General features: G+C 42.6%; 1 protein-coding gene across 2 annotated transcripts; it reads right to left on the reverse strand.

The window, feature by feature from the left end:
- Positions 1–1,533: 1,533 nt before the first annotated feature.
- On the reverse strand, positions 1,534–8,377 carry GTPBP8 (GTP binding protein 8). 2 transcript variants are annotated; one of them, XM_028726587.2, is made up of 7 exons: positions 8,247–8,377; positions 6,765–7,193; positions 5,140–5,238; positions 3,950–4,080; positions 3,176–3,275; positions 1,852–1,970; positions 1,534–1,749 (listed from the first exon to the last, which is right to left on the reverse strand). In XM_028726587.2, the coding sequence occupies exons 2-7, from the start codon at positions 7,098–7,100 to the stop codon at positions 1,671–1,673; spliced, it is 864 nt and encodes a 287-aa protein (XP_028582420.1). In that variant the 5' UTR covers positions 7,101–7,193; positions 8,247–8,377; the 3' UTR covers positions 1,534–1,670. The 2 variants fall into 2 exon arrangements, with proteins under 2 accessions (XP_028582420.1, XP_028582418.1); XM_028726585.2 differs by having other exon boundaries at positions 8,209–8,361.
- Positions 8,378–12,870: the final 4,493 nt, after the last annotated feature.

The raw sequence follows: 12,870 nt of genomic DNA on the forward strand, positions 1-12,870 counted from the left end.
CACAAGTTTGGAGTCCACTTCATCAGTACATTCTGTATTCAAACTCCAAATGCTACAATAAATCTGCTAGTCCTTAATGTGCCACAAGACTGTTATTTGTGGTGTCTTTGTAACTTTTGTTTGCTCTCGAATATACAGATTTGAGTAGGAAGGAATAAAAAAGGCAGTGACGGTGATAGAAGTAAAAAAAAAAACAACTGCTCGTTTTCCCTTATGGGGTACCCAAGAGCCCATATAGAGTCCTTTTGTAGGTTCTCTATCAGTAGGAGAAAACAACAGAGACCAACCAGAGAATATTGAGAAGCAAAGCAGCTAGTAAGCCTGATCTTTATTAACTGTTGCAACCGGGTCCTCACTCACTATACACAGGAGAGAGGAGGACCCAGAGCCATGCGTGCAAGCCCTTATATAAACATTTTAAATTGCCTGCCCTGGAGTCCAAGACCACCCCCAGAAACATCATACATACATCACAGAAAAGGCGGTCTACAACAGACATCTGAGTGTGTTGTTTATATCCTGTCTGACAAGTTACCTGATTGCATTATCTCGGTTTTGGCTACTCTTTTGTTATTATAACTGCTTAATTCCTGAATCTAGGTCACAGGCTCACACCCTGTTCATATCTTGAATGTGCCCTTAAGACAGGATTTATGAGGACAGGATTTGTGAGGAAATACAATGGGGAGGTTTCCCACTTTGACCTTGCAGACAAATATTTGAGGTCAATTTGTTTGGGACCTAATATTTGGGGTTTCAGACATGTGGTTTATATATACAGTTATGAATTTATATATATGATCTTAAAATTCTTATAACAGATGGTCCTGAAGCAGCTCCCCAATGCAACAGCAGCTCCTTACTGTTTCCATTCCAGGATGCTGCTTGCCAGCTAGCAAACCAACCCACAAGCATTAAGCATTTATTAGTTTGCTATAGTGTGAGAGAGATACGTGCTCAGACCTCAGTTTCTTGTTAAGCTCAAGCAGAGGGAATGGTGCCTTGCCCCACCACTGGGGCTAAATCAGCATAGCAAAAGTAGGGTGATTTATGTAAGCATTTGTCAGGAATAACTGGGGAGCAGCCACTCTGCTTGTCTTAATTTTTTATGCAAATATTTATGCCACTGGGCTCATTTCCCTCCCTCCTGCATAATCATGTACCAAAATACTTGCTAACTGAAGGTAACACTTCATGAAGGGGACGCTAGTCCGGTCAATTTAAGATTGTAATAAATCTGTGACTTAATTAAAATGCAGTGGCAGCTGGACCATTTAACATGTGGCGAGATAAAGCCACATAAATGCTTGAACAGTGTTGGCGATCAACTGCAGAGTTGAACTTGCACTCAGTTGTGAGCTGATCCATGCCTGTTAGGGTTCCATTATATGCTCTCATTAAGTTTCTCTATCTGGACTAAAGAGAAACACATATTGCTTCTAAGCATAGACCTTTGCTTCTAAAGTTCTGGTCCAATCAGTCAAGGGTGAGAAAATATGTACACTGTGAAATAATTAGCTGAAGCCGTATAAATAACTTAAATAGCATTTATTATACACAAATTATTCACAAGGCTTGGAAAAAAGAGAAGTGTATAGAGCAATAAATCTTGTCTCTTTTATTGGAAGAACAATGAAGACGAGTCATTAAGATTTGGGAATGAAGTATCATCAAGTGGACAGGGGAAGATTTCCAGTAACATGTGCTATAAAGCATCTCAGCAGATGGATTCCAAAGCAATACAAAGAACTGTAGAAACAATGAGAAAATGTTATTTGATGAGAGTGGAGCATTTGCATTACATGTGCAGTTCTATTTCTGACTGGGTAAGAACCCCTTTTCAAGTTTTACCTGACAGGAAAGAGTTGAGGAAAGCACACTTGTGTCTTTTTGTTAACAAAGTCTTGAATCTGTATCACATTTCTTGTCATCACTCCTTTTGATGCTTTGTCAATTTTAGTTAATACAATCTGCAAAAACAACAACACACACCCAATATTTTAAACATTGTAGAGCAACTCTTAAAGAAGTCTTGAATTCTTGGTAAAGTCTTTCAAATTTAGCTCTCAGATTAGGTGAGTATGCTAACATTGTTGATGAGTCTTTTTACTCTACAAATCAATTTTTAAAAAAACCCCAAATTGTGTATTTTGTTCTCTTCCAACTTTTCCTCACTCCAGTTTTATACTTATGGAGACTTCTGTGCGAGGGGGGGGGGGGGGACAGGTTTTCATATGTTCCTTAAGAAAAAGAAAAGGATGAGGCTTAGTGGGAACATTTTAAGAGTCAATGGATCAGACCAATAACTTAGTACTGTATATTTATTGATTTCAATATTTATGTCTTCTTTCAATTTCTAAATCTACAAGACAAATATATTTCATTTCTAAAGGTGAATAGAGATCTCCATATCCTGTTAATCTTCCAGTATAATGTTTTGGATTACTATTTTATGTTGGATCCAAAGGATCTATGTTAGGGCTAAGCAACCTGGTTAGGACTGAGGGCAAGGTCAGAAACCTTTATATTTTCAAATTCACCTTCACAAACATGAAAGCTAAAACAGTATACAGCATATAAATAACAGCTAGTAATCTAGGATTCTAACAAGTATCAGTGCACACATAGTGAAACTTGGGGTGTTAATAGCATAGCTTCAGTACATGATAAAGCTGCTTCAGTATTTAATCACCTATGATCATAATTCATAAAAATCTTGACTGTGTTATTATTTTTTCAACACAGGCTTTTAAAATCTCCTAGTCAAGTCTAATAGTTTCTACTTGCAAATCATTTTTCAAACCATTATTCAACTGATAATAACAAAAAAAGGACACTAATATTAACTGGACAAATGTATAACTTTGGCGGAATGGTGAATGACATGCAGTGTTGTCCATGCACCTGTACTAATGGCTTCCTCTTCCTTTCCTTCCTCCTGCAGCCTCCAAACATGCCAAAAACCTGAATTGGGGACCCTGATGAGCAGATTGGAGAAGTGTCACATGGGGCTACAGGAAAGAGGGAAAAAGAAGAGAAGCCCCATTGCACTTGCAGAAGTCTGAATACATGGCAATGAATACTTCCTCGTTTCTGCTACATGCCTTTTTAGTCCTGCTAGTTCAATATATTGACTGCTCACTGCCTTTATTTTTAAACAAAAATCACAACTCACAGCATAAGGGATCCCAAATTCTTCCAACATTTCTATAGCAACTTTGTCCATTTCCTGAATTCCGACCAGGCCGTCCACTAATAAGAATGTCCGTTTCAGACTAGAAAACATAAAACCACAGCTCACAACTGTGCTTTGCAGCAATATATATTCTTTATCTCCAAATCCTAACTCTAGCCCAGGCAACAATTATACAAGCAACAATGTGTTCATCCTTTTCTACCTGCTGGGATGATACAGATGACCACACTACCGTTGGGTGAACGAGCTTATTCTGGGGCAGTTTGGTCATTTGTATGGACTCCAATACATCCTATGCTACAAAGCAGGCAATTAGTAGTTATAACAACAATTTTGGGTGACCTGTTTTTGCACAGGGCTTTGTGGAAAGTTTTGCAAGTGCCTCCAATCAGCGGTGTATTTGGCCAAGTTGGGGGTCTAACTGCCCTACACCTGATGCATATAAAACAGCCTCGTGGGCCAAATGGGAAGGCTCAGTGGGCCTGATTAGACTTGAAGGCCAGAGGTTCCCCACCACTGCTGTAAAGAATGCTGTAAGACTATGTTAAAATAATATTTACAAGTACTGTGATTGGCTCAAGTTTAAATAGACGCTGCATTTAAAAGCTATTTCACATGCCTTAGTTAGTCTAAGACACTTCCCCATATTGTTATAAAATGGGATGTTTTTAAAACAATATTGTTTAACCTAAATTATTTCCCCACATAATCCTGTAGAAAAGACTGAAGTGAAATTTCAAGCTGTTATCTTACTTTGCACGGTGATTTAAATAAGGCTCCACCATCTCTGCAAAATCTTTGGGTGATCTGTAACCATAGCCTGGCATATCCACCAAAGTAAATAAATCCCCCACTTTGAAGAAATTCAGTTTCTTAGTGTGGCCCTGGAGAAAAAAAATGGGAGGGCTAGGGTTGTTTGGTCGTTTGTTTCATTTTATTCCAAAACTGCAAAACTGGGGTGGTTTCTCAGTGACGATGATGAAATGCCACTGCTCCTCATTTGGCCAGTCTCTGACATGAAAGCATATGTAAGTATCATCAGATGTCTGTGAAAGATTGCTGTTCATACAGAGTACCATATTTTTCGCTCTATAAGACACACTTTTCCCCCTCCAAAAATTAAGGGGAAATGTGTGTGCATCTTATGGAGTGAATGCAGGCTCCATGGCTTCAGCAAAAGCAACGCAAAGCCTCCGAAGCGCAGCACCGACCGCTCTCGCTCTCCTGGCTTCAGAGATGGCCCTCCAGAGGCTTCACGTTGATTTCGCTGAAGCCAGAAGAGCAACTCTCTCCTGGCTTCAGAGATAGCTGCCCGAAGCCTCCAGAGGCATCATGTTGCTTTCGCTGAAGCCAGGAGAGCAAGAGGGATTGGTACGCACCGATCCCTCTTGCTCTCCTGGCTTTCCCTCTCTGCGCAGCAACCCTTCAGCGAAGCAGAAGGAGAAATGGAAGGGGCTCCGTTTCTCCTGCCACTTAGCTGAAGGGGCGCTGTGCAGAGAGGGAGAGATTTCCCCCCCCCCTTGTTCTCCCCCTCTAAAACTAGGTGCGTCTTATGGTCAGGTGCGTCCTATAGAGCAAAAAATACGGTATATAGCATAATTTCTCAACACCTGATCATCCAACAAGGGAGTAGAGATCCAAGAGCATCTGGGACAGCAACCACATTTCTGGTATAGAAATACTAATTTCAAACTCACTGTGCTAGGGAAGACATGAAAGCTCCATCTGAGTATGTAACTTCTCGGTTCTCTCCTTCCAAGCTGGATCCTTTCTACCAGTTACAAACAATGTCACAATATATGTCACAGAACAGAGGGCTGTATCTGCCTAGTCCATTTATTTCAATGGGTCTGCTCTGAGATGCAACCCAGGAACAGCCTGCTTTTAGTTGGGCTCAATTAAATTCCAAAGGCAATGTAATAAAATCTCTGAATGCTACTTACTGGGTTTTTGGAAACTCTGACTTCAACATCAGGGGACAATGAAAACAGAGCCTTTATTAAGGAGGATTTTCCAACATTGCTTCTTCCTAAAAAGCAAACCTGTGGGAAGAAGTTAGTTATTTCACATTTATCTTTCTCATCCAATGACATGTATTAAAGCAAGGAGTCGTACATCTATTCTCTCTGTTGTTACCCTGACCACAGTGCCCAGTTCAACAGATAGGCCCAGTTACAGCAAATAATACATTTCTCCAGAGAATATGGATATCTTGCTACAACTCAATTCTCTTTTGGATTAAATAACTCTCAAGATCTACGAAATGTGAGGACAACTAACATAAAAGGGACTATACTTGAAAGAGACCTTTCAAGTATTACAGAGTCCTCAGTTCTTCATGGACAAGATTTTAGCAGTCCCATTTAGGAGAATTAGTATGAGGAACGCATATTCAAACTATGCCACTTTGAAAGGTTCCTTGGCTTTTCCAGAAGTTTGCATCTACAGAGGAATAATGTGGGAGAGCAACCTGAAATTCTGCTACTGGAATCATGAAATTAGGAAAGTTGCATTTATTTGGCTTGTCAACTTTACAGACCAAGTTTAAACATGCTTACTTGAAAGGAAATGCCTGAATGTATTTCTTAATAAATACACTTAGGACTGCAGCTTGTTCCCCAATTCTGAAACTAGCGGGACAATACTGAATATTCATTGATTTTGATGGTATTCACTTTCCCAAGTATGCTTAGGATTACTTAAACAGATATGATTTACATATATTTGGATGCACCTTTTATTCTGATGTGTTCCCCCTCCCCCCTTTTTAAAAATGGTACTTTTTCATTTCTTAGCACAGGCACCTTGGGGAAGCAGTGAGAGTAAGATCAATGTATGTAATGCAAAAAGATGGGGACTAAAGGATGGACCTGGGGATTACAAGAAAGAATAGGGTGCTGTATTGAGTGAAACTCCCTAATTGGAAGGGTGCTCAAATTTCCCCTAGCTTTAAGGCTAAATCCAGAAGCATGTATCTCAAGAAACACTGGTGCAGTCTATACCTGACCACAGCTTGTGCCCCTGAGTAGTTTTGTTACCCCTTCAGGTTTTGTTACAGAAAAATCATAGTCACACCCCACAGTCAAATTCAACTGGACTTAACTGTCCAGGAGTCCTTACCTTTTTACCTTTTATAGAAAAGTCAACATCCCATTTAAAAGATACTAATTCCCCACACATAGTGACTTAGCATGGCTAGACAGTTATCAGTTATATTTTGTTGGAATCTGCCCAGCGTGGCTGGGGCAACCCAGTCAGATGGGTGGCATATTATTATTATTATTATTATTGTTGCCACTGCAAACTTGCTGCTTTGAGCAAACAGCTGCATGTACGAAATTCTCCATCATAAGGACCAGAAACTTTGCTTTGACAACTGAATTCAAGGCCATATTCTGCAATCAAAGCAAAGTACATTTATACAACCCATAGCTTTAGCAACTCCCCTTCCTCTCCCCCCCACCCCATGACACTTCAAACAATGCAATTTGTTCTTCCTTTCCCATAACCACTCACATGACAACTGAAGCTGCTCCTAAGGATAAAAACTGCATTTCATTGACCTCACCTCAGGCTGTGACAATTGGGGCGCGTGATCCATCCGGACAGCTGAAGTGAAATAATCAATGGGGTGCCACCGTGTTGAAATGAAAAACGCCTCTGCTTTGTTGATTTCATTGTGGTTAGGATTGAAAATCTGGAAGGACGATGTGTCCACACTAGAGGTCAGGTATCTTGCCATTTCTTGGAGAGGGAACGCGACTCCAGTGAACTGTTTTTCGTTTAATTGCAAGACTTCTGAAAACGAAGCATACTTTATGGGGCTGCTTCTGGTTGCAAGGTGTCTCCTCAGCAGGTAGCTAATTGTTAGAAGTCTTCTTGGTTTTGCTTTCTGGAGCACCATTGTGTCTGGATTTTCAACAGCCACACAATCAACTCAGGTCCTTCATATTTTTAAAAACAAAAACTTCTGTTGTGGGTTCTTGAGTTCTGACTGCTGTTTTAAAGAGAAAGAAGAGGAGGATTTAAGTTATTGTAGCAATTGCCAAAAACACCACCAACAACATACAAACGCAAATTCATCCCTCAGTGCATTAAACCACTGCTTTCTTTCAAGACTTTCAGCACAGGTGCCAGACAGAACAATATACAGTGGTACCTCAGGTTAAGTACTTAATTCGTTCCGGAGGTCCGTTCTTTACCTGAAACTGTCCTTAACCTGAAGCACCACTTTAGCTAATGGGGCCTCTTGCTGTTGCTGCACCGCCAGAGCACGATTTCTGTTCTTATCCTGAAGCAAAGTTCTTAACCCGAGGTACTATTTCCGGGTTAGCGGAGTTTGTAACCTGAAGCGTATGTAACCTGAAGCGTATGTAACCCGAGGTACCACTGTACACATAGTGCAATCCTCCACATTTCTGCTCAAAACTAAAAATGCAGTCCTTTGTGTATGTGTTCAGAAGAAACTCCCTCCAAGTAGTAGTAGTAGTAATAATAATAATAATAGTAATAATTTATTATTTATACCCCACCCATCTGGGCAGCGTCCAACAAAATATTAAAATACAATAATCTGTTAAACATTAAAAGCTTCCCTAAACAGGGCTGCCTTCAAAAAGTCTGGTAGTTTAAGCAGAGGTTGGATAGCCATCTGCCATAGATACTTTAGTTGTAATTCCTGCAATGGACTAGATTACTCTTGGGGTCCTTTCCACCTCTACGTTTCTACTATTCCGTTTGCGCAATTAGGCAATACTGAGTACAAAATTCTGTTCAGTTAATAAATAAAAAGGGGCCTTTTCAAGCCAATGGAGAAAGGAGCCCTCGGTTGAAACCGATCATATACCCGCTGACTCCAAAGTTGGCACCCATTCGCTCCAGTGGCGCATCTTCCAAAATAAGTGCTCACCCGCCAACCCGACAGCAGCCATGGGAAGCTGAGCCCGAAGACTCAGGCTTTTTTCTCCGCACTCTGAATACCTAAAGCCACAGCTGCTGCTTCCCCCACTTACCTGGGTATGTAAGCCCCACTGCATTCAGCACGACTTACTTCCAAGCAGACATGCTTAGTTAGGGCTTGCAATCTACTCCAGGGAGCGCAGCGCATCCGCCGGGGTCTTTAACCCGGAAGCCAGGACGATCGCTCCGCCTCCTTCCCGGTCTAAAGAACCGCAGATAGTTAAGTCACTTGTAGGGTAAGCTCCTCTGAGTTGCTTGTAGGTCTCCCCTTCGTTTGCTGCTTGCAACGGGGCGAGGAGTCGATGCGCGGCTGCTTTGCAAGCGCGGCAACCAAGTCAAACGCTCAGCCTCAGGGCTGCTCCCTTCGCTTTTAGGAATAATGACTGCGGACCAGATCGGCGATCGCAAGGCAATGCGGTCGCTGCGGCTTCAAAACTCTTTTTTAAATAGCTCACCCTTTCCACAGAGTCAGCTTTTAAAAGACATGAATGCCTGCATTTGCTCCTACTTGGTGCCTGCGTGTATTGAGAAAGGGAGGGAGGCAAGACGACGCAATGCTGCCAAATCACAGTCCGGCCTGGGGGGAAAAACACCTGGATTTCCTCCATGATGGAGAGAATCGCTTTCATTCCCGCTGTTGAGAAAGAGGGGCACGTGGCGTAAAGCCGTTGTCTGTACATACAGGAATTGTACATTCCTGCCCACACAGGAATCTTACTTGTAATAGGCTTTGTTGAACACCTGAGGCTTACTTCTGAGTAAACATGCTTTGGGCTGCTCTGACTGCTAGGTCTGCAAAAGGGCCACTCAGACTAGACGTTCTCATTGGGGAGGGGGGCACCATTCTGCCCCCCTCCCGTCATTATCATGCAGCACTTAAAAGTGCCAGGCGTTTATTTTAGTTTCGGAGTGTTTCGGAGCCTGCTGCCCCATGGTGCTGGACAGGAGTGCCAGCTTTGCCCCCGGGGCCGTGGGTGCCATGCAGTGTGCATGGTCCTGTCACTGGAATTTGCGGGTGCCCAGCCCCTTCATGGGGAATTTGGTGGGTGCTTGGGCACCCAGGGCCCCAGGGAGTTGGTACCTATGGTGCTGGAGTAGTATGGAAGAAGGGCTAAGGGAAGATCTACATCAGAAACAAGGGGGGAAGAAAGCTTGACATTTATATGTTGATATTATTATTTTATAGGGACGCGGGTGGCGCTGTGGGTAAATGCCTCAGTGCCTAGGACTTGCCGATCGAAAGGTCGGTGGTTCGAATCCCCGCGGCGGGGTGCGCTCTCATTGCTCGGTCCCAGCGCCTGCCAACCTAGCAGTTCGAAAGCGCCCCCGGGTGCAAGTAGATAAATAGGGACCGCTTACCAGCGGGAAGGTAAACGGCGTTCCGTGTGCTGCGCTGGCTCGCCAGATGCAGCTTGTCACGCTGGCCACGTGACCCGGAAGTGTCTGCGGACAGCGCTGGCTCCCGGCCTATAGAGTGAGATGGGCGCACAACCCCAGAGTCTGTCAAGACTGGCCTGTACGGGCAGGGGTACCTTTACCTTTACCTATTATTATTTTATACTATTCTAATGGTTGTTGAATGTTACTTTTTTGATGTAGGTTGCCTATTTTAAAGTTATGTTTTATTATCACATTTTTGTATTGCATTAGATTGTTATAAGATGTACATTTTTTGTTTCTTCAGCTTGTAAACCGCCTTGAGTATTGTAAGATAGAAAGACAGTATGATGAAGAGATATGATGATGATCTGCTGCCTCAGTGAATCCTGCCACCTGAGGCAGGCGCCTCACCTTGCCTCATGGGTGGGCCGGCTTTGATCAGGACGGTGTTAGAAGCTGAAACGTGGGGAAATTGTAAACCGCATTGCTGCTAAGAGATGTGTTGGAGAAACCTGAGGACCATGTTTTTGAAATGGAACCCCAGCATCAATATAATTTTATAAAACCCTTCAGAGTCAGAACCCATCAGTAACTAACAAACCACAAGAAGCGTCCACTGCGTATTATTCGAGATATGTCACATTTATCTCCAAGCAATAAGGATACAACGGGCAGTTCTTGCTTTTACCGCCGGGTGGCAATAAAGGTACAAGAAGAAGCACGTTGCTATAGTCAGTCATTCAAAACTGGGAAGGGGATGAAGTTGAGGACGATATTCGGTCCTGCAACAAAATGTTTCTTGCATGTGGAGGAGGGGTGGGGAGATATTGAAAGCAAGGATCATATTGGCTGCCTCATTTCCAGCTTCCAAATCCCCAGCTTTAGCTGGGATTCCCTCATTGTAGGGGGTTGGGATAGATGACCCTTGGGTCCCTTCCAGCTCTGTGATTATATGAAAACACTACTTTCTCAGGAGTTCTCAGGCTGCCTAGAGAAAGCCACCCCACCTGAGAGTGACAGCTGTGCTTGTGCTATATCCCTCCTCCCCTTGTTTTCATGGGACTGCCTGCATTTGCCCACACATAGTTTTTCTTTCCTTTTCTTGTCCACAAAGCTTTTTTGAACTTTATGAACTTCTGCAAATCTTGGACTTGCATGCAGATACCTTGTGCATGGCTGGTGCTGTTTGGCTATGTAAGTATTGGCACTCACCCCTGAAGTTGGGAAATAGAGGAAGCAAGTAGGGCCATGCCACAGAAAATTGCTCTGGTAGCTCGAGTTTTAAAACACCAAATGTTAGTATCAAACACAGGCGTTCATCTTCTAATCGTATCATTAAAAACACACTTTTCAACTTGTTTTTTAGATACATATTTTAGATATATATTGTGTTTCCAGCATTTAAACGTGCAACCTGACTGCATGTAAGACTTCTGCATGCAACTGAGTTCCTGATATGGCATGCAAGGAGCTCTGAGAAAGAATGAGGTGGATTGACCTTTGCTGTTACCTGAGGAGTATGGCACATTTTATTTTCTACTAGGAATCCAAATGAGTGTTGGCTTCACCTCTACCCTGCGTTGTTAACATTGGACTATGTTGCAAGAATGCTATAAGCTAATATTTATCAGTGCAGCCCTCCAAGCTGCAGTAGGTCATATAACAGTGACCTACAGCCGTACTCCAAGCCTGCAGTGATGGTTCTGGGGGTCTGATGCCTCTGGACAGCGCTGCAGGGTTGTTGTATGTGGTGTAGTGGTTAAGAGTGGTGGACTCGTAATCTGGTGAACCGGGTTCGATTCCCCACTCCTCCACATGCAGCTGCTGGGTGACCTTGGGCTAGTCACACTCCTCTGAAGTCTCTCAGCCCCACTCACCTCACAGAGTGTTTGTTGTGGGGAAGGAAGGGAAAGGAGAATGTTAGTCACTTTGAGACTCCTTAGGGTAGTGATAAAGTGGGATATCAAATCCAAACTCTTCTTCTTGTTGTTTACCTGGCCTGTAATATTCAATGTGAATTATACTCTGGGCTGTAATAAGTAACTGCTGCAACTCCTTTGAATCTGCAGTATGTTTCTGCTGAATGTAGCATTTCCTTTTATAATAATAGTAATAATAAATTTTATTTATACTCCGACCTCCCCGGCCAGAGCCGGGCTCAGGGCGGCTAACACCAGTAAAATTACAGTAAAAACATAATAGGGGGGAAAAACCTTAAAATACTGCTTGTTTACATTGTTTTGCTATTTTTAGGTGTTCTACCCTGATCTTCTTAAGGGGGTAGATCAGGATACAGTATAAAGAATTCCAAATAAATACATACTGGAAGTGCGTTAAGAAGTGGTGGGATCTAACTAAAGTTTGCTGAAATGAACATTTCATTTAGGAGCCGTGATCTAGCAGATGTGCAGCAGCGATTTGAGAACAGAAACTCTTACTTGTTGGCATATATTTGTGGAAAGAGGAATTTTGTCACCAGGTCACTGTCGGCATTTATAATGTTTCTCATCGTCGGCCCACACAGCTTCTAACTATGCAGCTGAAGTCATAAGCATGACACTGCAAATATGGAAACTGAGGTTTTTAATAGGGGGGGGGACCCGCCCAGAAATAGTTTGGGAATTTAGACTTTTTCAAACACTCTCTTGTAAAAGTTCCTTCCGTAAGAGTCACACAAAAAGAAATTCTCATTGAGGCTATCAGCAGAGTGGGTGTTTCTCAGAATAAGCAATACACATTAACTTTTCAAACGCCTCTGCAAAATTTTACCTCGCACAGGAAGCCATGGTAACTGTTGTGTCATAAGCTTCTGCTCCAGTTAAGACTGGGATCTAGCTGCACAGAATTAAGGCTGTAAATTCTTTCTTTCTGCTTCTAAAACTCCTCCCTGCTGGCTTGTTGCAGCTTCATCCATTCAATCATCTGGAAGGTTATGGAGTTTTAAAAATTAAAAGCTAAGATTTCCTTCCTTGTGATTATGGATGGCAAGACATGTGTTTATTCAAATTTATTGTACCTTTCCTCCTCACTTCCCAGCCGTGGTTTGTGCCTTACTGTTCCATGTCTGAGTGCCCTTTTTTGTACTCCAGAGCTTTTCCCACAAACACTTGCTCTTTAAAACTGAATCAGAGCAAATCTGATCTGTGGGAAACCCGATTTGCCATTTGTTCCGAGTTGGCTTTAAAGAGCGAGTTTTTGCAGGGAAATGTGTGGGGGTGTGCTTGGACATGCCTGCTCTTGATGTATTTTTAATCCTTGTTGGAAGCCGCCCAGAGTGGCTGGGGAAACCCAGCCAGATGAGTGGGGTACAAATAATAAATTATTATTCTTGATGG

Source organism: Podarcis muralis, chromosome 4, assembly GCF_964188315.1.
Source record: "Podarcis muralis chromosome 4, rPodMur119.hap1.1, whole genome shotgun sequence".
Classification (NCBI taxonomy): domain Eukaryota; kingdom Metazoa; phylum Chordata; class Lepidosauria; order Squamata; family Lacertidae; genus Podarcis; species Podarcis muralis.

Coding starts and splice junctions, on each gene's coding strand:
- GTPBP8 (XM_028726587.2), bottom strand. CDS start 7,100: ATGGTGCTCCAGAAAGCAAAACCAAGAAGACTTCTAACAATTAGCTAC. Junction 4,081..5,139: donor TCAGAGTTTCCAAAAACCCA/GTAAGTAGCATT, acceptor TTTTTTCTCCAG/GGCCACACTAAGAAACTGAA. Junction 3,276..3,949: donor TATTTAAATCACCGTGCAAA/GTAAGATAACAG, acceptor TATGTTTTCTAG/TCTGAAACGGACATTCTTAT.